Source organism: Netta rufina, assembly GCF_964035555.1.
Source record: "Netta rufina genome assembly, chromosome: 14".
In the NCBI taxonomy this organism is placed as follows: domain Eukaryota; kingdom Metazoa; phylum Chordata; class Aves; order Anseriformes; family Anatidae; genus Netta; species Netta rufina.
The window spans coordinates 1,374,740-1,397,670 of record NC_140137.1 but is presented as its reverse complement, the minus strand read 5'-3'; the positions used below and the strand labels follow the sequence as shown (position 1 = coordinate 1,397,670).

Genomic DNA, 22,931 nt, shown 5'->3' with positions numbered 1-22,931 from the left:
TTCTGAGCTCTAGACCAGATAAAGGCCAAGACTTATGCATACAATTCCCTCTAAGTTCCGTGATTTCTTCTCTCACAAACTGGTTCATGGTATGAATAACTAGCAGATCAAAATCTTGCCTTGAAGTCCAGTGCACACCTGCTATGCAATTTTGATGTGGTCTCAGAATTCTTAGAATGGGACAATGTTTCTTAGTTCACTGGAGCTGAATCTGTCTTCTTATTCAGCTCTGAGCTGAATTTCAGCTACACACTCAAAAATCCTAAATGAAGTTAAGTAATTTATGTTTTCCTTGCAGATGTCTCACCTACTATTTGCCATACTTTCATTACTTTCCTTTGCTGCCCTTTTGGAAGCCCAGTGGAAGCTGAGAGAGAATGGTAAGAAGTCTTCACTTCCAGAGACCTACAGCTGAGTGTAGGACACAAGTGTGTTTCATAGTTACACTTGTGTGCACAATCATTGAGTTGTTAACTGTAGTTTCCTAGGCCAAGGTTCTTTCTATTTGATTGTGAATAGGTAGTCAACTAATTGGTATTAATGGAAGACATATTTAGAAGTCCTAAAATATTATCTTATATAATAGCTATTCATCTGAATATTTGCATTAGAAACTGTCTTATTCCCTATTCCCTGTTCTCTCGTTTCAAAAGTTTCAGTCATGCAGTCCAGAAGCAGAAACAGTATCTTGTGACTTACGTACATCCCATAAGCAAACAGTGAAAAATTAATTGTCAAAAAAACAAGATTTCACAGAAAAAAAAAAAAAAAGTCTTAGAACTTAGAAATAAGTTCTGGTGAATAAATTAAATGCAAATCCATTTGTAAATGAATACAGGGTCAGTAATAAACAAGTCTTTTAAATAATTTTCTCACCAGAAAATTTCACTAAATTCAGATAATCAGATTTGCTGCTTTTAATCAGCCAGCATAGTGTTATAATTCAGGCTGTCTTCATTGTGATTATCCAAAAAAGACCCTTATCACCATGAAAAAAAAAAAATTCTCAATCTGACTGAAAAAAAAAAAAAAACAACAACCATAATTGCTTTTTGCAGTATCTTACATTAAAAAAATATTTATCTTATGGGTTCCCTGAGCAATATCCCCTGTGCTGAAAATTGCAGAAATGTATATCACAGTATTGAGAACATACTTTTTTATCTTTGTGTTTGAACTCTGAGATTTATCTTACCTATGCTTCAAATATTCATAAGCAGTTCGCTAAGTTCCTAGAGTTGCATGCTTTCTGCCACTTAAGATTCAGCATTTGCCATGTATTTCTTACTGTTTCTTCTCAGTGGCAAAGTCTTAAAGCTCTTATTTTGGTAGTGAAATGTCCTGGTGAAAAGGTTTTATTGCTCACTGGAACTCTAGTTCCCCGAGCTGAGAGCTTGGTGTGGTTGTTGACACACTGAGAAACAAATTTTTGCCTCTTCTTGCCTGTAGAAGAGTCTGAGAGCATGGATTATGGTTGGGGAGCCTGTGACAGTAGTAGTAGTATGTCTGAGCAGTAGCGATTAAATTTGAGAACTGCTGCCACACAGAAGTGCAGTTGAAAATCTTCAGCCAACCTGACTACTACTTCACTTCCCATGTGAAACCATAGCAGAGACAAGATAACATTCCTTTATTGGAATTATTCCAAATTCTTCTATGTGGTGTGTTTACTAATTTAGAAAGACCAGCAGTGCACTGCAGAGTTACAAGATGGCATTTAGAAGACCGCATGTCCTTGTTGCAGTCCACTTTCCTCTGCTGTAGCTCAGAGATCCCGTCTCTTAATAATTGCTCCGTTTGGACTAGAGTGTTTCAAGTAAAGATTGTTCCCTGCAGAAAATGGAACACAACACTAGATACACACATATACAAACCACTTACCTAGACCTCCTCTCCTTCCCATTATTCACTCACAGACCTTTGACACTGAGGAGGTCCTTTGGTGGAGCCAAGCACCATAGTACTGAGGGCTATTATATGCCCTTCTGTGAGCAAAACCCAAGGGCCACATGCAGGAAGAATATCTGGACTCAGTGTAATTTGGCATCCTCACCTTTAAAAGAAAGGTACCTGCCTCCTTCCCGTGGTTATAAACTGCTGTAAGATTCTCTGGGAACACAGAAATAATCATTTCTTCAATAAAAATGTCATCCTTAGTGGCCAGCAGGTTCTAGATAGATTTTAAATTTCTGAGTAAAACCTCTCCTTTTAGTGAAGATCTCCAGATGACAGTGGGGATCTACAGAAAGTCAGGGATTTGTTAGTTTCCTGGATAGCAGAGCTGAAAAAGGGTCTGAGCTCAGTTACCACACTGTTAAGTATGAATAGCTGCTAACATGTCTCTTTCTGCGATCTCCACAAGTGTATGTCATAGAATCTGAGTGGAATGATGAGACACCAGCTAAAAAATTGGAGCTCACCTGTAACACATCTGATGAAGAACTGCCAGTTTACTGGAAAAAGGGCACAGAACTGATAGGAACTGGAAGGACTCTGATTGCTGAAGTGAAGGAGTTCCCGGATGCTGGCAACTACACCTGTCTGGCAGCTAATAGCCATGAAGTTGTCAGCTACGATTTCTTCCTCATAAGTAAAATAGACTCCAATGGGCAAATGATAAGGTCAATTCTGAAAAGTTATAAAGGTATGTTCATGGGATGATGTGGTGTATCTTGGTCAGCTTTGTGCATTACACTTTTGTGAAGAGCAGAGGGAGCTCTCTTGAGAAATGTGTGATAAATGTGCACATTAAAATGTGTCCTCTCCAAACACTGTGACAGTTAAAGGGAGATGATGACTTTCTGCATGTTTGTGCATGGCACTACTGATGAACAGCATAGGAATCTGTTATTATGGGCTTAATTTAGGACTCCGTAGACTTACAGGATGGAGTGATAACACTGGTATAAAATATATGGGAAACATCAATAATATGCCACTGCTTTTTCAGGTGGGGAAACAACTGATTTGCTTTTCCTCCATCTCACAGACCCAGCACTCAGGAGAGGGTCTGCCTCTAACAAACGAATCACTGGAAAGCCAGGGCTATGTGATTTGTCAGAATCAGGGGCTGATCTAGATTTTAAGTGCTGTCATTTGGGCTTCTCTATTCATGACTAATTCACTGGAACAGGCCTGTGATATTTTGCATTTTTGCAATGAAGCTCACTCATTTAAAGGGGGCTTATAAAAAAGATGGAGAACAACTTTTTGCTCTGTCAGATAATGATAGGATGAGAGAATGGTTTTAAACTAAAAGAGGGGAGGTTTAGACTAGAGGTTAGGAGGAAATTCCTCACACAGAGGGTGATAAGGCACAGGAACAGGTTGCCCAGAAAAGCTGTGGATGTCCAGTCCCTGGAGGTGTTCAAGATCAAGTTGGATGAGGCCCTGGGCAACCTGATCTAGTGGGCAGCGTCCCTGCCCATGGCAGGGGGAGTTGGAACTGAGTGATCTTTAAGTCCCCTTCCAACCCAAGCCATTCTATGATTCTGTGATTCTACAATTTCTCTCTCAGCGTGCAGTCCCTCACTGTAGAGCCAGAAATTTATCAATTTCCAAGTTTTTTTTTCCCCTGGCTCCATCACCCACATATCAGATTCTGTAGACTGACCTGCCAGTCCCAGTCAACTGTATCCAGGGTATAACACAGAGCTGCTGAGAGTCTGCAGTACTGGGCAGCAGAGAGAATACACACCTGTACTGAGGCCTCATCCACACTGGAGGCATTTCCACCGAGTGCCCCAGTGTGCAAAGTCATGAGGTTATCCTGTGTGTGAAGTCACGAGATTATCCACTGCCTGCACTCTCATGCACTGAGTAACAAATACAGAGGTTTTCCAACTGAATAGCTGCACTGTTTCTCTATGAAAGGAACAATGTATTTGTCTATATAAATCAATTACTGACAGCTCTCTGCAACAGCTTGTGTGTTCTAGCTCCCATCAACAGCTATGTAGATATGGTTAATGTGGTGCTATGTAAACCAGCCTTCAGCCTCTAACTGCGGTTATATGGCTTTTTAGCTGGAGGTGCCCTAATGGGCAGCATGAAATTGTGTTTGCCTACATACCCACCACCTGCCAAAGGCTACAGGAATCTGTTGAACTATTTTCTCTCTTCTTTGACTGTTTTCTTTCTTTGTCAACCTAGAGCCAAACAGGACGTTTTTAAAATGTGAAGCAAAGAACTACTCTGGAATTTTCATGTGTTCATGGATGACAGAAAATGAGAGTCCAAATGTGAAGTTCACAATCAGAAGTCTAAAAGGGTAAAAGCTTGTACTTTCCTTAGCCACCTCACAGCAAGGCCAGAAGAGCCCTTGATATTACTCTTTGTAGGAGATCCTGGACTGTAGGCTACTGAAGGCACATAGAAGGGGAGGAGTCCCACTTTCAGAGTCTCAACATCTGTAAAATGTTTTGAAATGTGACTGAGACTAACTTAACTGATAAGGGCATGGAAGTTGCTCAGAAATTAATAAGAATTGAAAATGGAGTAACCCCCACTGGACTGTTAGAGCTGCTGCAGTACAGCCACAGAATAACTTAAGCAATACCAAAAGCAGTTCATGAAGGGGAGAGAGAGGAAGTTGAGCCAAAAGGAGAAACAATCATAGCACTGAGTCCCTTTGCAGCAGATCCAGTGGAATTAAGGGAGTAGGAGGCTGCACCCACTGCAAAAGCCACATGTCCACTGCCAAGTCTCTGTTGAGGAACACTGCAGAAACCTGAGGGAAATATGTGAGGGGAACCTTGTGGGGATTTCCTACCTCCCACTACTCTTGAGGGTTTCTCCAAAACATGGAATGCTTGGGCAAAGGTCATTTTAGTTTGTTAAAGAGGAAACAACTGTAAACTGTTTATTTTGCTGAATGCAAAAATAGACCAAGACTCAGGAAGTACTTTAGAGATGGCATCTTTTATTTGTTTCACAATGGAATAATTTAACCTTGACCTACTTTTTCCAGCAAGGTTTTGGAAAGGGCTGAGGAACGCAGTTATGAGAGCTTGTCACAGTGCAGTGGTAATTAGAAAAGGAGATATTCTGGTTTAGGTTTAAACACAAATTTCTCCTTATAAGGTGGTGGTGCTGGGGGCTTTTGTGATTTTTTTTTTTTATGTGTAATATAGCACTAAAAATGTAGAAATGTTCCCACTGAACTGTTTCTACTGAAGTGCAGACATAGAGTGATAGATGCAACAGCAAATCATCATCTTAACAATTGCATAGTATCATTATGGCAACAAAATTCTCAGAAGAAACCAGCATTTCGTTTTTTTTTTTCTTTTCTGTTTCATATTCAGCTCTCATGGAGATGTCACCTGCAGCAGCCCTGTAGCTAACACTGATAAATCAGTGACTGAATACACAGCCCAGTGCCAGAAAGAAAACTACTGTCAATTTGCTGAAGAGCACCAGCCAATTGAGATGTTCCTGGAGGTCATTGATGAGGTGGAATATGAGAACTACACTAGCAGCTTCTTCATTAGAGATATCAGTGAGTAAACCAGAAATCACCATCAATTCTTAGCTTTATTATTGCTGTTGGTAGTGGAACTCACAATGGTAGCTGACTGAACCAAGTGTGGGAATCCCTGCCCTCTTCTACTGTAAATCTGTATCAAGCCTCCAGTTACAGGAACAGGGGAAAACAAATCATAACTGCAGTCTGGAAGAAGATGAGGAAGTGAAGAAGCAACATGCCCGTAGCTTGTGACCTTCAACCCTCTCTCCCCCACATCTGCCAGAAGTTTCTCTAGCCTACTCTATTAGATATGTTTAGGATAAGGCATGTGGGAGAAGTCAGAGAATAACCAATAACCCAGCAGGCTCTGCACTGAGAAATGCAGATTTACTCTGATAATGGTTAATGTCAGGTATGGTTCACTCCTAATCCATTCTCACAGATGGACATCCAGGGCAGGCTAACAGAAACTGACAGGAAATAAGGGGAGCAGCTGTGACCATGATGGCACAGGGCACAGGAAAATGAAGCAGCATCCTAAAGAAACAGATGTTTTACTAAGTGCCTTAGCAATCAGCAAGGGTTAAAGATAACCATCTGTTTCTAACAGAACCCTCTACAATCCTCCAGGCAAAAAAAAAAAAAAAAAAGAAAAAAAAGAACAATTTCACCCAGAAAGTCTCAGGGAGTGTTGTTAATTCTCCATAAGAAGCATAAGGCAGTTCTTACACATCATGCCAACCCCTGTCTTAATTTAATGGAGGCTATGAAAGCTGGTTCATATAAAACTTATCAACAGTAGTACACTAACGTGATATTATGCTGCTAATGTGAATTAATACATTCTATGTTTTCTCTTGCAGTAAAACCTGATCCACCCCAATGTCAGTATGCAGGCGCAAATGGAACAGTGACCTGGACATATCCCAGAACATGGAGCACACCAAAGACCTACTTCCCTTTGACTTTCAAGATCAAAGTTGAACGTACAAAGAAACATGAAAACCAGGTAGAGGTAAACATTTGATACATTATTTTTCCTGCTTTGACATGCATTTTAAATAAATAAATAAATAAAAGGTGCTGAGCCCCATATGTGGCAAGGTTCTATTTTGGAAGAAAATGACCTCCTTCCCAGTTCAATGAGCAGTAAGATCCAGGTAACACTCAGGGGTGGATGCAACCTGATGTAACTGGGGAGATAAAATCCTGTCCAGCATTGCATAGCCATATTAGCATGAGAAAAGTATCTACTAACTCATAAGTAGGCTGTGTGGGTCCTAATGTGGGGAAATCCCAATTTCAATAAGCCTAGGATCTGTTGCACTGGGTTCCTTGTATGTTGTTAGTACCTGAGCAGCTCAGACTGACTTTTTAGTTGCATTGGCAAGTAAGGCAAGTAATCAATGACTCATTTGGAAGCATTTCTGTGGAGATGGGTGAAAACTACAGTCTTTGGCTCTCCTGTTCCAGTTGTTAGTTAATTGTTAACTAAATATTACTAATCCATATTAGCTTGAAATAACAAAATGGGTTTGCTTCTGTTGTTAATGCTTATGGACACGGAAAGGACACGGAACAGCAGTATGGTGATTTGTCTAGGTTGGCAAAGACATCAACAGCAAAACTGGAAAGAAGTGCTTAGACCAGCTGACCATAGTGCAGGTCCTTAACTGCAGTGCTGCTCCGCCTTGGTTGAGCAATCTGAAAAGTGAACAAATGTAATCATTACAGTCTGACTACTGATTAAACCACGGACACTAAAGGATGTCGTTTTATATATGAAAAAAAAAAAAAAAAAAAAAAAGCTTTTACCAGCAGATGGAGCCATTTACCTAGTGCTGATTCCTTGATTTTAGCAGGGCTGCATTGTGCAATCCCTTAGGTAGAGAAACTGCCCAGTCCACAGAGCACTACTTGTATCTACCACAAGTCTTCAGTGGAAGTCTCAACAATACTGAAAATCAGCAAATGCTGACTATTATGGTCCCCTCTGTGGGCAAGAAGAAAAAAAAAAAAAAGAAAAACTGTGATAGACAAAAAACCCCTTTGTTTTAGTGACAGTTTCACTTTGGGGTTTGGATCACTTTACATCATTAGCTTAAACAGAAAGTGGCTGGTTTATTTTGTTTCTGCTGAGACTGAAGTTCTTACAACTCTCATGACTTTGACATCTATGAGATGGTGCCTTTGAAACAACAGAGCACCAGTAGTTTTTTGAGTTACACATGCTTATTGCAGTCTGTCTGGCACCTTACTGTGTGACCCTTACTGATGGAGCTGTGCTCTGTTGATAGGAACATGACACTGAGGAGCAGTCTATTCAGATTCCAGCGACTGGGCCAAAAGACAAGATCTCTGTGAAGGCCAGGGATCGCTATTACAACTCATCCTGGAGTGAGTGGTCTTCACTTTGCAGGTAAGCCCAACAGAGCCTCTACTGGAGGAGCAGGGAGCCATAGCTGGACAGGTGCTCTCAATAGTGAAGGTAAATTCCTAATCCCTAGCAAACAGGGGAACTTCTGAGACCTGCATTATCTTGTTCTGAGTCTTTTAGAGAAATTGAGGGGTGGAGTTTCACTAGATGGCTCAGACCTGCAAAGCTTTATTGAGAAATGGGCTAAAAATCTAGGTCTGGGGAAAATGAAGATAATTCTTTGTAAATTTCCTTTATCTTATTTTACAGATAACCAGTAAGAGATCCTAGGAGCACAATGCTCCTAAGGAAAGCAAAGGATGAATTAGGACAAGAAAACAGGCATAACTAGAAGAAAAATATGCATTTGAGATTATTAAGAAGCCACGACATATCTTTTTTCATAATAGTTTAATATCACCTCTAGCATACATCATGTTATATTAACATGTGTAGTATTTTGATGCATTGCTGTCAGCTATTGTTGTAGGTTCTGCATATTATTGTATTGCATTTATTTATTTATTTATTTATTATTTACTTGATATGAATAACAATGTCAGATGATGGCAGCTGCTAGTAAAAGTGCTTCATCTGTTAATTGATATGGAAAGTAACTTACAGAAAGAACTGTTTATTGTTTTTTAATCGTTTATTTATTTAATTATTTATGTATTTATTTGTGTATTTAATTATTTATTAATATTTATTTTGTTGAAATACATCAGCATAGAAAGTCTTGGCTGCATGAGGCAGCTATGTATCATGTATCTGGGCCATCTTCATCTTCCAGTCTGACAGGTAATATTTTAGAAGAAGGAACTGCAAGTTCAGAATTCTGGAAATGTTACCTGCTGTATTTTGTCAGCTGTTTGTGTTTACATCATGTTGATGGTCAAGCTGGTCAACACTCAAAATGGTTGTTGCATGAGAGATCAACCATTCCTGAAGCCTTACACTTGCAGCTGAGCCCAAGCTGCAGTGGGAGTGATGGGAGTGCCAGTAGTTGGCAGGGAGGCAGCTTCAAGGTGCCTGCATTCATTCATTCCAAAGCTGTTGTTAGGAGTCCTGCTGCCACTTTCCATGAGCATGTAAATGGCAGCCAGTAGCTGAATATAACACCTCCTAAATAAAACTATTTTTCTTTCATGCTTGTGATCATTAGAGGGCTTTTATTCAGTGGCCCATGTCTAGCCAGTGCATCTCTTACAGTGGAGTTTTCTGATAACAAAATTCACTCAGACCTGCTATGCTACAGGCACAACAAGAAGGCACAAGTAGTCAGGAATTTGGAACGGCAACCAAAGGCAGCTTAAATTATTTAAAAGTCTAAGTGCAGCGTATCTGATATTTCAGAGAGCAAATGGTAACTGGTTTTATAGATGAATGTTAAGCATTTAAGTAAAGTTAGAATATGAGAATACATATTTCTATAGTTAATTTTAAAATTACTTCCCTAGTACTGCAAGATGTGCTAGGTGTCTTCACAGAACCTTAGGAAAAAAAAAATCAAGTCCTAGTTCTGAACTGCTTACAGTGTAAGTCCCCAGGTCTGGAAAAAAAGCAGAAGCATGTGTTGAAGCCTGTATGTTTTTGTCAAACACCTAAATTGTGACTTTCAGGAGGGGAAAATACTTTTAAATATCTTGGAGGATTTAGGCCTCAATCCCTGATACAGAATCACTGAAATTAAGAAAGATTTCCATTGTGACCATGCTTCCTTTTTGTTCCAGTCTTAGAAATGGGTGGTGATTTAGTCTTTAAACATTGAAATATGGGAAGTATCTGATATTTCAGAAAACTGTTGATAATCTGGCTACAAGTGCTGCTGGTATTTATTAATATTTTGTATACTTCTTATTTCTGCTATAAATGCAAGAATTAAATTAACTTCATGACTTGTTTTTCAAAGAAATGCATCTAATAAATGCATCTCAAAAAGAAAATTTGGTTTACTTGTGATCTTTTAAGATGAATGGTTAATATGACGTGTGACTTTACCAGAATATTTGCACTGCTTCTGAGGCAACGTCTGCAGGGAGACGTAACATCTTTTCTTATATGAATTGACCAATGCTACCAAATTCATGGCCTGTAAAACTGTACAGGACAACACTGGAAAGTGACATGTGGTGCAGAACCCTCTTCTGCAAGCTGAGAAATGATTGCTTCTTTTGCAGTCTAAGGGTACATTGAAATTCATTGGCCTTTGTGGTCAGGAGGTTTGCAACTGAAACCAGTCTGACATATCTTGAGGTCTTTGAGGTTTCTCTCTGATACTGTTGGTACAATGTTCAGAATTGGTTGGTACAATGTTCAGAATTAGTGGGACCTTTCAGTTCTTCAGATGTCTTGGGTGAAACCCTGGCACCATTGAAACCAATCATTGAAACCCTGTGTTAACTTTGAGTCACACTAGTTTTCACACAGAAATACTCAGGTTAATGTACAAGTATCCTGACAAAGCCAATACTATTGTCTTAGGGGAATATGCCTTTCTGTGCCAACAACAAAGCACGGCTTGAAACTCCCATTTCTTCTTAACTTGCTTTCTTTGCAGAAAGCAAGTTAATTGTAAGATGGCTGCACTCTAAGACATAAAGTTGGCTACAATCATTATCTATTTCCTGGGACCTGATACAGCACCTCTGAATGTCTGCTCTAGAAATTGTCACAGTCTCCCATCTCTGAGCAGCTCACTAATTTGTAGAAAAAGGTGTTACTATCACACCACATATTCACTAGGGTGGCTCCATATACATATATCTCCTAATGTACTCTATCCACTTAAGAAAACAATAGTTGATGTGTCAGTTAATCCTCATGCTTCTCTTTCTTAATTCCTCTCCTTGTTGAGCTGCAAAAAATCTGGAAACCTTATGAATTTAACAACACTCAGTTGGCCTGCACAACGCACAAAATTGCCGTCAAAGCCTTCAGACTGCAAAACCAAAGTTGCAGAACTAAAATCATCATGGAGTTAAGTATATTCCTGCGGATCCTATTGTACAACAGTCATTAATTATAGGATCACAAAATATGTCTTTTACTAGACCCCTGTCTTACTCACCATTCTCTGGAAATGGGCAGCACCTCCAGCTTTCTATTTGTACTCACCATTCAGCATGCGACTTTAGATTTTACCTACCACACCCCCATAAATCTGCACTGAACACACACTGACTAATTCCCTTCGGGGCTTTTTGTGGGTGCTTCTCATCTTAAAGAATGCTTTACAAATAGTTGATGTACTTAATGAGGCACTAATAGGTTGCAGTATGAGCTTGCTATCCTCTATGTGCTTCCACCTTTAGAGGTGGGTAAGCAGGCACTTGCTAACATCAAAAAGGAAAAAAGGGTTACCTTTAATTATGGGGTTTGTGAGAGAATGCATATTAAGATTTCAGTTCTAAATGCTTCACATCCACCCATCCTTCCATATTGGCTTTCAGTTTTTCCCTCTTCATAAGTTGTCGCTTCTCTCTTATAAAAATCATAGTATTTGTACTGAAGGCAAAATCAATGTATGTCCTCTACCTTTGCCCTGAGACATTCAGCAATGTTAGAAGAAACTTCCTCGAATATTTCAGTTTGACTGACTTCTGTGTGACAGAATTTCAAAGTGCAAACCACCTGGAAATTACATCTTGAAATATAAAACAGAAGGCAATTTAAAATAAGACCTATTCTATACTCACTTTCCAGTTCATTCAATACTTCATGTTAAGCTGTTAATGCCTATCTTGCATATGTCTGTGAAGAAAGAATCGAGTCATTGAGCAATGGTGTGACACCAAGACAAAAAGATTGACAAGGTAGCTGCACAACAGTGGGTATCACAACATCGCAATTTATCTTAAAGTTATCAGAAGATACAAAGAAAAACAAAAAAAGATCAGCTCTACCCTTTGCAGATTGTTGTTGTTGTTGCTTGTTTCTTTCTTTGTTTTTTTTTTTTGACTTTCTAAAATAACACATGAAATGTTCAGCTGGGATCTGTCCCAGCTTGATACCTTCAATTTTACAGAAAAAGTCCTTTGATTATTTTTAAGGTGTGGAAAATAGGAAACTCACTTGCCTTCAGGCAAATACCCAAATGTTTTGGCACAGTTTGATGACTTAAGAAATACATCACTTGATTCTCATGCCTTCCATTGAGCAAGACTTTAAATTCTTAATTAATTGCACATGGGTGGACAACCCTAACCACCTACGCACAAAAAAAATATAAAGTAAATAAATAAAAATGAAGCAGTTTGTGAAATGGATTATGTATAAACATGCACTGGAATCACTAATACGTCAGAATTCCCACTCTTGATGATATCAGTATAAACCTTGCCTTGTACATTCTTCCCAGGGATACGTGGCTGCAATGAGTAAGTTTTTAGCTATTCCATGTGCCTTTTTTTCAGCGCCGTTGATGTCCTCAATGTAAGGCGCTCTGCCTTATGAATGGGAACAAGCTACTATACATCAATACTTTCTGGAACGCAGCCAGATAACATCCTCCCATGCAGAATAAAACAGGCACTTGACTAATGACTTGCTGCAGCAGCATATTTGGCATCACATTGCGGCTCTGCTCTGAGCTACAAAAATAAAAGCAATATATCAGTAATTGTGACACGTATTCTCACACTCAGAAAAACATGCACTGCATATTATATCTTTACCAGATGTAACAGGCCCATTAAAGCTAATAAACATTTGCTCACTATGTAAAGACTTTTTCTTCTTCAAAACAACAACTTGGAGAGGTAAGAAGTTGGGAAAAGACAAGATACAGTGATAAAAGTAGAAAATTATCAGAGTTCCCCAGTAATATACATGTATTCAAAACAGCACCCCCCTGTCTGATGGAAACTAACACGAGTTTGCTGATGAGGCCAACATTTTACTTGGAAGTTTTCAATCTGAGCAGAGTATTTACCATCAATTTCAGAACTAGTTTTAGCTGTGGTAAAAAGGCCTACTCATTGAACTCTGGGAAGCAGATATTACTAAATAGGTCTGAACATTTGTTTTGCAACCAGTCATACTTCTAAGTAGCTAAAATCAGTACAATTTACTATTACTCTGATGTCCATATCTGCATTGTGAAATCTAGAAATGTTGCCTCATAAGGACAAATACAATATGCCACAAAATCCCTAAGCAGGTGACTACCACCAACAGTTCACTTTCGCCTTCACAAATCACAGATTCAGTGTAGGTTGGCATGGACCACTGGAGGTCAGCTGGTTCCACACATCCATGCCCCACCACCAAACCATGATCAATTTAGAAGAGTTTTTGAATATCTCCAAGGATGGAGTTCACACAATCTCTTTGGCCAACCTATTCCAACATTTGGCTACTCTCGTTGTGAAAATTGTTTTCCTCACTTCTAATTGGAATTTCTCTTTTTGCAGTCTGCTGTATTCCTTCTCCTCCTTTCACTGTGTACCTCTAAGAAGAGTCTGGCTCTGTCTTCTCTGTACCCCCCTATAAAATAGCTGAAGACAACAATAAGACTTTGCGTCCTGTCTTCAAAGTGAGCAAACTAATTCTCTCAATCTCTCTAGTATGTGCTTCATCCCTCTAAACATCTTCTTGGTGGTCCTTCACTAGACTTGTTCCAGTATTTCAGAGTCTTTCATGTGCAGGGGACCCAGAACCATACACAGCAGTCCACACACAGCCTTGTAAGTGCTGAGCAGAGTGAAATAATTATTTCTTTTGACTTGATAACTGTATTCTTAACAATACAGCCTAGTATGTGGGGTCATACTTCTTCACAATGAGGTAAACTACTGGCTCAGGTCCAGCTTGTCCACCAAGAGAAGAACTGCTCTGTATTCTCCGCTGAATCTGCTTCTGAATGTTCTTGACGGCAGCATTTTGACTTGGAGGAACCTTTGGCCTACCTGAGGATGACAGGTGTCAGGCTGTCAGACCAGCTCCGTTTGAAGACTACCAGAGCAAACAAGTCTCTGCAAGTTTGGACAGAAAAGTGCCTCAGATGAAGCACATTTTCAGTCAACTGGTGAATATTTTTGCACTTTGCCAATATGAATTTTTCCCATTCTTGAAGTTAGGCAGATGGATATTGAGGCATTTTGGTATCCTTTTAAATAGGAGTTGTGATAAAGGCTTTGTGGCATTAATTTTACAGAATTTTATTTTTAGATTTTGCATCTAAGTATTACCTCATTGTAGAAAGTGAAACCGAATATTACTTTCTGTGTATGGCATTTTTCTTCCTAAAGCTTCAGGATAGATTTGATGTTTCAAAATGCAAAAGTCTCCAGTTTTGTTGGATCTCTGCTGTATCCTACTTCTAGTGTTCTGCCTCTTATGCACCCTACAATATATCACAGCTTCTCATCAGATATCCATCCTATCTAAATGGTCTGGGCAGACCCTATGCAGCTTAAAGTCTGTTGCTCAGAAAATGAATGATAATTTGATTTGGAAGCCCTAATCAAAACACTTAAACACTACTTGAAAGGAAACATTCACACCATGGATTTGCTGCTATGGGGCACAGAATAAGCATCAGGAATCCTTTTGATATTACGATAACTTTTAAGTGCCAAGAAAAATCTCAGCCAAAATCTGTCTCACTCATTAGCCCACCTCCAAATATCTCACTCATTACTCCCACCTCCAAATGTGCTGTCTTCCTTTCTTCACTAGGCCTCAGAAAACCTCCCTACAGAAGGCTGTAAACGGATGCTTATATTCTTTTGCTAGAACGATGAGATGGATACTGAGGTTGCATCAGACGGTACACTCTGTAGCAGCAAATTAGGCAAGACAGTGCAACCAAAGTGGGAGGTTTCCTCATACCAGCGTCAAGGAAGCTGCATGTTCCATCAAGCTGCAGTTTTATAGTTTCAAGTAGTCCTCTGACGTCTTGTTTGCTAAATCTATTCAGATTAGGAGTATCTTCTTGATTGGGGTTTTGTTCTTGCTGCCTAGAGTAGCAATCATCAACATCAGCCAACAACATTTCATGAATATTCTCCATGAATTCATTCATTTACATTCTAAGACAGGCTCTTGGGCTTTCCAGAACCAAAATTCCACTGACAGCCCACAGCAGCCGAATCCAGACCAACCAATTTAAACCATAGCTTGTCTTTTGTTAACTGCACCTTATAGGAACACACACATATTGCCAAAGCAAAAAATAAATAAATAAATAAAATATGCAGGCCTCCATCCCAGACCAGATCTTCAACTATCCTGTTCTTCCCCTATTTTAATGTGGAACTTCAATTCAGTGGCATTTTTTTCTTTTTTTCCACTCCAGAAGTGATGAGAAATTAACCATTTATTCATTATCTGCATTCTTCATTTACTGACAAGATGGTCAGTATCCCTCTTGCTCTCCACACAGAAGCATGAGTTAGCAGGGCCCAAGGTCTATTTGATATACTACAACCTTTTTTGAAAGGATATTCAGTCCCTCTGTTTTACTGAATTTAGCATATATGACCCCAACTCCTGCGTGGCATAAAAGCCCCAAGCTGTCTTGCAATGTAGGAAAGGTGATCACTGAAATATTGTGAATTGTAGCAGTGCACAGGGATCTTTCATACTGTGACAATTTCACAGAATCACAGAATCACAGAATTTCTAGGTTGGAAGAGACCTCAAGATCATCGAGTCCAACCTCTACCTAACGCTAACAGTCTCCACTAAACCATATCCCTAAGCTCTACGTCTAAACGTCTTTTAAGGACTTCCAGGGATGGTGACTCCACCACTTCCCTGGGCAGCCTGTTCCAGTGCCTCACAACCCTTTCAGTGAAGAAGTTCTTCCTAACATCTAACCTAAAACTCCCCTGGCGCAACTTTAGCCCATTCCCCCTCGTCCTGTCACCAGGCACGTGGGAGAACAGGCCAACCCCCACCTCACTACAGCCTCCTTTAAGGTATCTGTAGAGAGCAATAAGGTCGCCCCTGAGCCTCCTTTTCTCCAGGCTGAACAAGCCCAGCTCCCTCAGCCGCTCCTCATAGGACTTGTTCTCCAGGCCCCTCACCAGCTTCGTCACCCTTCTCTGGACTCGTTCGAGCACCTCGATGTCCTTCTTGTAGCAGGGGGCCCAAAACTGAACACAGTACTCGAGGTGCGGCCTCACCAGAGCCGAGTACAGGGGGACGATCACCTCCCTAGCCCTGCTGGTCACACTGTTTCTGATACAAGCCAGGATGCCGTTGGCCTTCTTGGCCACCTGAGCACACTGCTGGCTCATATTCAGCTGACTATCCACCATCACTCCCAGGTCCTTCTCTGCCTGGCAGCTCTCCAACCACTCATCTCCCAGCCTGTAGCTCTGCTTGGGGTTATTGCGCCCCAGGTGCAGGACCCGGCACTTGGCCTTGTTAAACTTCATGCAGTTGACCTCAGCCCATCGGTGCAGCCTATCCAGATCCTCCTGCAGAACCTTCCTGCCCTCGAGCAGATCGACACATGCACCTAACTTGGTGTCATCTGCAAACTTACTGAGGGTGCACTCGATGCCCTCGTCCAGATCATCGATGAAGATATTAAAGAGGACAGCTACACTCCAAATCACTAAGCAGAAGGCAGTTCTGGACAGATGGGTTCAAACAGAAATATGGTCTCAAAACATGATTTTTCTTTGAACTTTAAGAAAAGACTCAGATCTGAGTTTTCCATTGTGCCACTACCCTTTGCCCGTATTATAAAAGCAATAGAGTTATGCCTGTTGTCAGTATCACACTGGTATGTTGAATTTGTTTAAAGAATCCTGTGTATGACACTTATTGCACTGGAACTATCAACAAAGAAAAAGATGGGCAGGCAGAGGGACCTTCTCCCTTTCACCATGACAGCAAATTTGCCAGTAACTCAGCTGGATGCACAATGCCTGTGAACACATCACTTCTCTTCGCAACACCGTTGAATACAGTATTTTTGCTCCTTTCTTCACATCACATTGTTTCTGAGCACCAGACTGGTGGAACTTTAAAGGCAGAAGAACACTGAAAGGCTAGGAAATCCTCTGGGCTGTGTGTGAAGGTGAGTGTGGGTATTCACACAAAAGACACACTTTTCCAGTCACAACTGCTCCCACAAGGCAGTTTGAAAGGATTCAGTGCATGGCCATGTTAACCAGCATCTCCTCTGCCCACACAGGTCTCAAAATTTTCAGGAGAATAGGAGTTCAGCATTTCAGCTACACTGGTGTGAATGTTTTGGAATACTCCCAGTAGAATTATTATTGTTATTATTGTTATATTTTTGCATGGGAATTATGTTCAGCTCTAAAAGTCAATATGGCAATAACATATCAGCATTAAGTAACCACCTTAATGAGTCACACCTTGAACTCACTAATGGAGATGGAACAGTTAATTAGGCAAGGGGATTAGCCAAAGAACAATTCATCTCCTTTATCAACACAATCCATGCTGTGACTCTCATCTTTGCCCTGTACGTCTGACCTTCATACTGTGCAAAAGACATTCTTGGTGACACTACCCATGGGCAACACCTTCTTCTAATTACCTTCTACAAGGGGGATTTCATCATCAGGGTTCCTGCTCTGTGTGTGTATATATATATATTTATCTGCACCCACAGATGCGTGAATGCGCATTTAAGCTAAGCGTTCTGGAACCAACCTTGGAGCACAGGTTGGCTGTGAAACAGGTCAAGAAACTATGTCTGCCATGAAGATAACAGGCACTTTTGTGCTCCTCACCCTGGCAGTTCTTTGCTTAGCAAGTGAGTAGCCCTTTTTTATTTCCTAATACATTATAGTTCTAATGTTTGAGTACTTCAGACTTCTCAGTGAACTAGGATAGGTAGCAGTGGTTGCTGGGCTGGGGTGGCAGAAAGTAAGTGAAATTTTATGCTTGTGCATTCATTAGTAAGCACTATTTCACTAGCTTTACAGTTGCCAACTTGGGTAGATGAAATTTATTCCCTGATGGTGGTGTGGATCAGAGCTGCCTTCTGCACTGTAACTAAAGAGTGAACTGCAAAGTCTAGACTGCAAAGCAGTTTTTTTACCAACTCATTTCTTTCTTTGATCTGAGTGCATTGCTCAGAGCTGATGAGATCCTTATCCTGCCAAACTGAGCAAGCAGGAGATAGTTGATTATGCACTAGCCATAAAAGATGCTGTGAATAACCTCCTTTACGATGCTAATTTGTCAGGATGGAGATCGCTTTGAGGTGCAAGTTGCTCTATGGTAAAATATGGAGCTTGGAGGAATTTCTTGAGTAATTTACTTGTAATTCACTTGGTAATTTATTTAATTTTTAGAGCAAAAAAAAAAACTTTCAGAAAAAAAAAAAAAGTACATTTAGACTAACTGAACGTGGAGAGTGCAAGTCTTCTCTGCTATTAGTATAGTGTGGTCCGATAGCTACATGAATGTTAAGTAAAATACAATGAAATTACTAAAACAAAACTGAAGTTATGAAACATAACCCTTTTCCATTTTGAATGGCTCAGAAAATTTTGCTTTGAAAATAATCTCAAAATCAAAATTTTTATGAAAAATTATAATTTCCATGATATAATATGCTTTTGATGAAAAATAGTCTTTCAAACAGTTTTATTCATTGCAATGGCAAAACAAATAAACAAACAAATATTGCTTTCATGAGAATTCCAGAAAATCCGTTCCTTGGATGTTCTAGCTTATCTTCTCTGCTTTAAAACTTTATGGATCAATCCTTTTTGAGCCAGATCTTTTTCACTTTAACTCCCAAGTGCATAGTGGGTACAAAAGATTACCAGGGAGGAAAAAAAAATCTTAATGTTTTTGTGGACATAGGTTAAATCTGATCTGATTCCAGAATCATGAAAATTCAGTAAAGCTTCTGATGACATTGACCAAAACTTGACACAGTGAATAATTTATGCTAGTTTTCTTTACTTTGGGTGACTGCATTTGATCAGAAGATGTAAAGAGCTCTACAGAAATTAATTTTAGTGCAAAGCTGAATGTCAGCTGAATCCTGATTCAAACCAGCTGCACTTAATCAGAAAAATAAGAGCTAGAGCTGTATTGCCTTTTATATTACACTGCATTTTCTTCCTCCTCCTTCTGTACAAAAAAACGCTGTCTGATAACTTCTATCCCTTTGAAGACACAGAATGACAATTACAGGACAGGAGAAGAACGAAATACATTCCTAAGGAAAGTAATGAATGTGTCACCATAGTGGAAACATGCCAATGTTACTTGTTTACTTTCTGGGAGGTGTAATTATCATTGAATAGCTGTTTAGAAGGAACTTTTTGAAGCCCCACCTGAGATCAGGGCTCCATTATATTAGATGCCACGTATATACAAAACAGGAGCCAATCCTTCTCCGAATAGTTTGGATTCCATATTGATTGGCAAGAGAAAACAATTTTTAAAGTGGTACTATGATCCAAATTTCGTTATCATCAAAATCTATATATTTAGCATTAAATTTTAATGAAGATATTATCCTCGTTATAGACAGATCAAAGTATAAAAGGACAGCATGACTTGCTTACAGCCACATATGAATTTTTCGGTAGACCTGGAAATTAAAACCAATGCCCAACCAATTAATACTGAAGAAGATGGGCCATTTAACATAATATTGACTCCTGGGTCTTTAATCTTTCACTGATGAAAAAGGGAACAATAGGCTCCATTCCCTCTGACGACAAAGGCTGTTCTAGCTGCTGACACAGATTTCTAAGGTAAACAATGCAGTAAGACCCGCTTGTTTAATAAGTCCTGACACATGTATCTTATTCAACACTGAAAAACTATGTCACTATTTACTTTCAAGAAGGTAAGAGACTTGGTGTTGCTGGAAGGGCTGGTGCTGATGAAACCAGCCTATTTGCAAACTGAATATTTACAACAGTGCATTTTATTTTATCTTCTGTGATTCTGTTTATATTGTAGATGCTGCCAAAGAGGATGCGGTAAGTCATTTTCTCCTTCATTTCTTGACAAAAATACATAGTTTGTAACAACAGTGCACAGAGATTGATGAGGTCAGAGAAAACATACTAAACATTAATTAATTGCAGCCAAAGTAAAAAAGAAATCCCTGAGGTTGAGATATGTGGTTTCCATATAGTTGCCCTGACACCTTCCAGATGTTTGTTTGTATAATGCAGTCTGGGCAAGAGAATGGGTAAGGCAAAATTATAAGCCAGAAAATTGAGATTTAAAAAAAAAAAATATTTATCTGGTGACATTATAAGGCTTGCTTGGTGACTTTCAGATCCTAAATCATACACCTAAAGATTTTAATTTATCCCTGACTGATGGAGCATCCATTCTGGTGTCATCCTCTGAAATAAATGAGCCACTAAGTAATACAAGTCCATGCTCAGGTGACCAGAGACAATTCCTTGAGGGGTCCAGCGGAGAGCAGCAGTGTATGGAGATCCGTGCGTGAACAGACACAGAGCATGGCCCCAAACTAGCAAAACATACACAGCATCCAGTGCTTGAACTTACACAGCCATACACTCTTTTCCAGGAAGAGACTGTTCCACTCTCCCGTTTTACGAACCATTACATGTATATATGAGGCAAATTCACCCAGTTTCTAGCTTTTTTATTAGTTAGTGTTTGACCAATTTTAAACTGAGAGGTACAGCTACAGAGATTCTCACCCATGCCATTGCCTCAGCTGGGTTGCGTTGTGGAATCGGCTGTGTCAGGTCTCTGACCTGCCTTTGTGATTGGGGTTAGGTGTGCTGCCTCCTGCTTTCCAGCCCAGTGTTTGAAATGCTTTGGAGAAAAGGTAAATGATCAAATGAAGGAAAAATCTAGGTTGACTAATATCCCAAATGCTTTTCTTATGGGACACTGGATTTGAGCCTGTAATACCTAAAAGAGTGATTGGTTAATGACCCATTTGCCAGAGGAGCTAACTCAAACTGCCAGTCTTCACTGCAACCATGGCACAGGCTGCTGGAGGAGCTGCCCACACACAGTTCCTCATTCATCACTCTCTTGCAGACCATGGACAAACACCAGTGTAAAAATAATCACATAATCTGCAATAAATTCCAGGTTTTGGTTGAAGTAAACTCCTCCTTTTCACTAGGAGGTAGAACGAAGGGGATAAACAATCAGGCCATACCAAGAGAACAGCAAAGCTAGGTTCTGTTTTAAATACTTACAACTTACTTTTGATAAATCTTTAGGAAGGACAAGTTTCAATAGTAGTTTCCCTGCAAAGACTAATGTTTCAAATTCTCACTAGACTGGCAGTAAAAAGAGCTGAGCCAATTTTAGTTACAGCAGCACACAAGAGAGAGGTGATTTCCAAGGCAATGAAATACAGGCTTTCAAGGACAACAAATAGCACATTGAATAGAATACATGAACTGCACAAGGAGCTCTTTGTTTGTCAAATACCAGGAATTACATTCATTTGACAGAAGAAGATTGAGCTCCAGAAACAGGACAGAAGTCCTTTTAGTCATTTATTTTATTAGTTTGTACTCTCATTTTTACATACAAGTCAGTAATAAATATGATCTCACTAAGAGCCTTTCAACAATTTGTTTTCACGCTAATACTTACCCAGGCCTTTACCTAATTCTGCCTTGCCAGGTCTCTTCACCAGTGTAAAAAATGTCACAAGTTGCTATTTGTGGAATAAAGAGAAAGAAACCATTAACACGCTTTAAAAAAAAAAAACAAAAACAAAAACAAAACAAACAAACAAAAAAAAACACACACAGGAATTTACTAACATTTGCAACCACATAGAAAAATATATTAAGACTCAACTTTTTGTAGATGAAAAACAGGTTGTATTTTTTCCAGTGATTACATCTTTATTTAGACAGACAGCAAAATCCCCAAAGGTGCTCAATATCTGACTTTGGTGGCATCACACACATCTGTCAGAAGAAACATTCTTTTTTTTGAGGATTAAGCTCAGCAAGCATAGACGGTAGAGGACAACTGACCGTGCTTCTCTACAGCAGCTGACAACCTTATCATAGATCAAAAAAAAAAAAATCATACATACCCATTATTTGTGTAGGTGAATAGAGAATGTGAGAAAAATGTATTCCATCTTTTTAAAAATGATACCTTATTTGCAGGTAGACTGCAGTGAATACAAGAGGTTAGAGAGAGGAAGACCTATTTATTGTGAAAAACTCTACCAACCTTTTTGTGGCTCTGATGGGAAAACATATAACAACAAATGTTCCTTCTGCAAGGCTGTCCTGTAAGTAACATACTAAGTAATGACTCCCGAATAAGCTAAATTCTGAGATTAGCTGAGTTCTCTGGTATTTCCACTCCATCTAAATGCTGTCATTCTGTTCAGGATTTCAATTACTCTGCATCTTTGCTTAAGAGGCTCCATTCCTTTGCCTCTTTCCTCATCTTTATAGATTAATTGCTTCTCCCACCAACAAGAGTCAACTGATCTAAACAGATGACCTTGGTATTTGTGTGAGCAACACAAATATTCCTATTCTAGCAGAAACTGGAGGTTGGACGATAAAAGAGTTGATTGAGCCACACAGGGCTAACAAGGCATCTGGGCCAAATCAAGTCATACAAGAATTCAAAAGTTGTATTGGACATATCAGAAACTTTTCTCGCTTTTTATCTATATAACATAATTTTTAAAATAAAGTGTTTTACAAATCAATGCCTTCTTGTCTGCTGCAAACTTTTATAGCATCTTCTTTGTTAGCATTTTGTTGGCTGAGGACTTTGCAGAGGTCTGTGTTCATAACATTAAGTTTACTATCTGCAATGTCTATGTCCTTTCTTTTGCAGGAGAAGTAGAGGAGCCTTACATATGAAGCAAGAAGGTGCATGCTGAATGAATTCTGTGGGACAGAGAAGAATGCTGAGAACAGCTTTTCACTGCCTTATCATGATCTCTTAATTTAATTTCATTCACTCTGCCTGTCCTAATGATGGCAAACAAAGCTCAAAGTAGACTCTTCAGCTGTGCGCTGTCATTTGTGTTTCCCTCTGATCCAGAGTGCTGGGATTGACAGTTCTGTTTTCCAGTTCAGGATTCTCATGAGCATTCCT

The 22,931-nt window shown here is 39.6% G+C and overlaps 2 protein-coding genes across 2 annotated transcripts; both read left to right on the top strand.

Annotated features, from left to right (window-relative positions):
* Positions 1-298: 298 nt before the first annotated feature.
* Positions 299-7,890, top strand: IL12B (interleukin 12B; the record flags this gene model as incomplete). The annotated part of the gene is made up of 6 exons (XM_084295587.1): positions 299-380; positions 2,363-2,644; positions 4,153-4,270; positions 5,307-5,500; positions 6,331-6,476; positions 7,765-7,890. 6 exons carry the CDS (start codon positions 299-301, stop codon positions 7,888-7,890), a joined length of 948 nt encoding a protein of 315 aa, XP_084151713.1.
* Positions 7,891-17,564: 9,674 nt separating this feature from the next.
* Positions 17,565-22,713, top strand: SPINK9 (serine peptidase inhibitor Kazal type 9; the record flags this gene model as incomplete). Its single annotated transcript, XM_084295224.1, has 4 exons — positions 17,565-17,628; positions 19,806-19,825; positions 21,977-22,104; positions 22,668-22,713. The coding sequence occupies 4 exons, from the start codon at positions 17,565-17,567 to the stop codon at positions 22,711-22,713; spliced, it is 258 nt and encodes an 85-aa protein (XP_084151350.1).
* Positions 22,714-22,931: the final 218 nt, after the last annotated feature.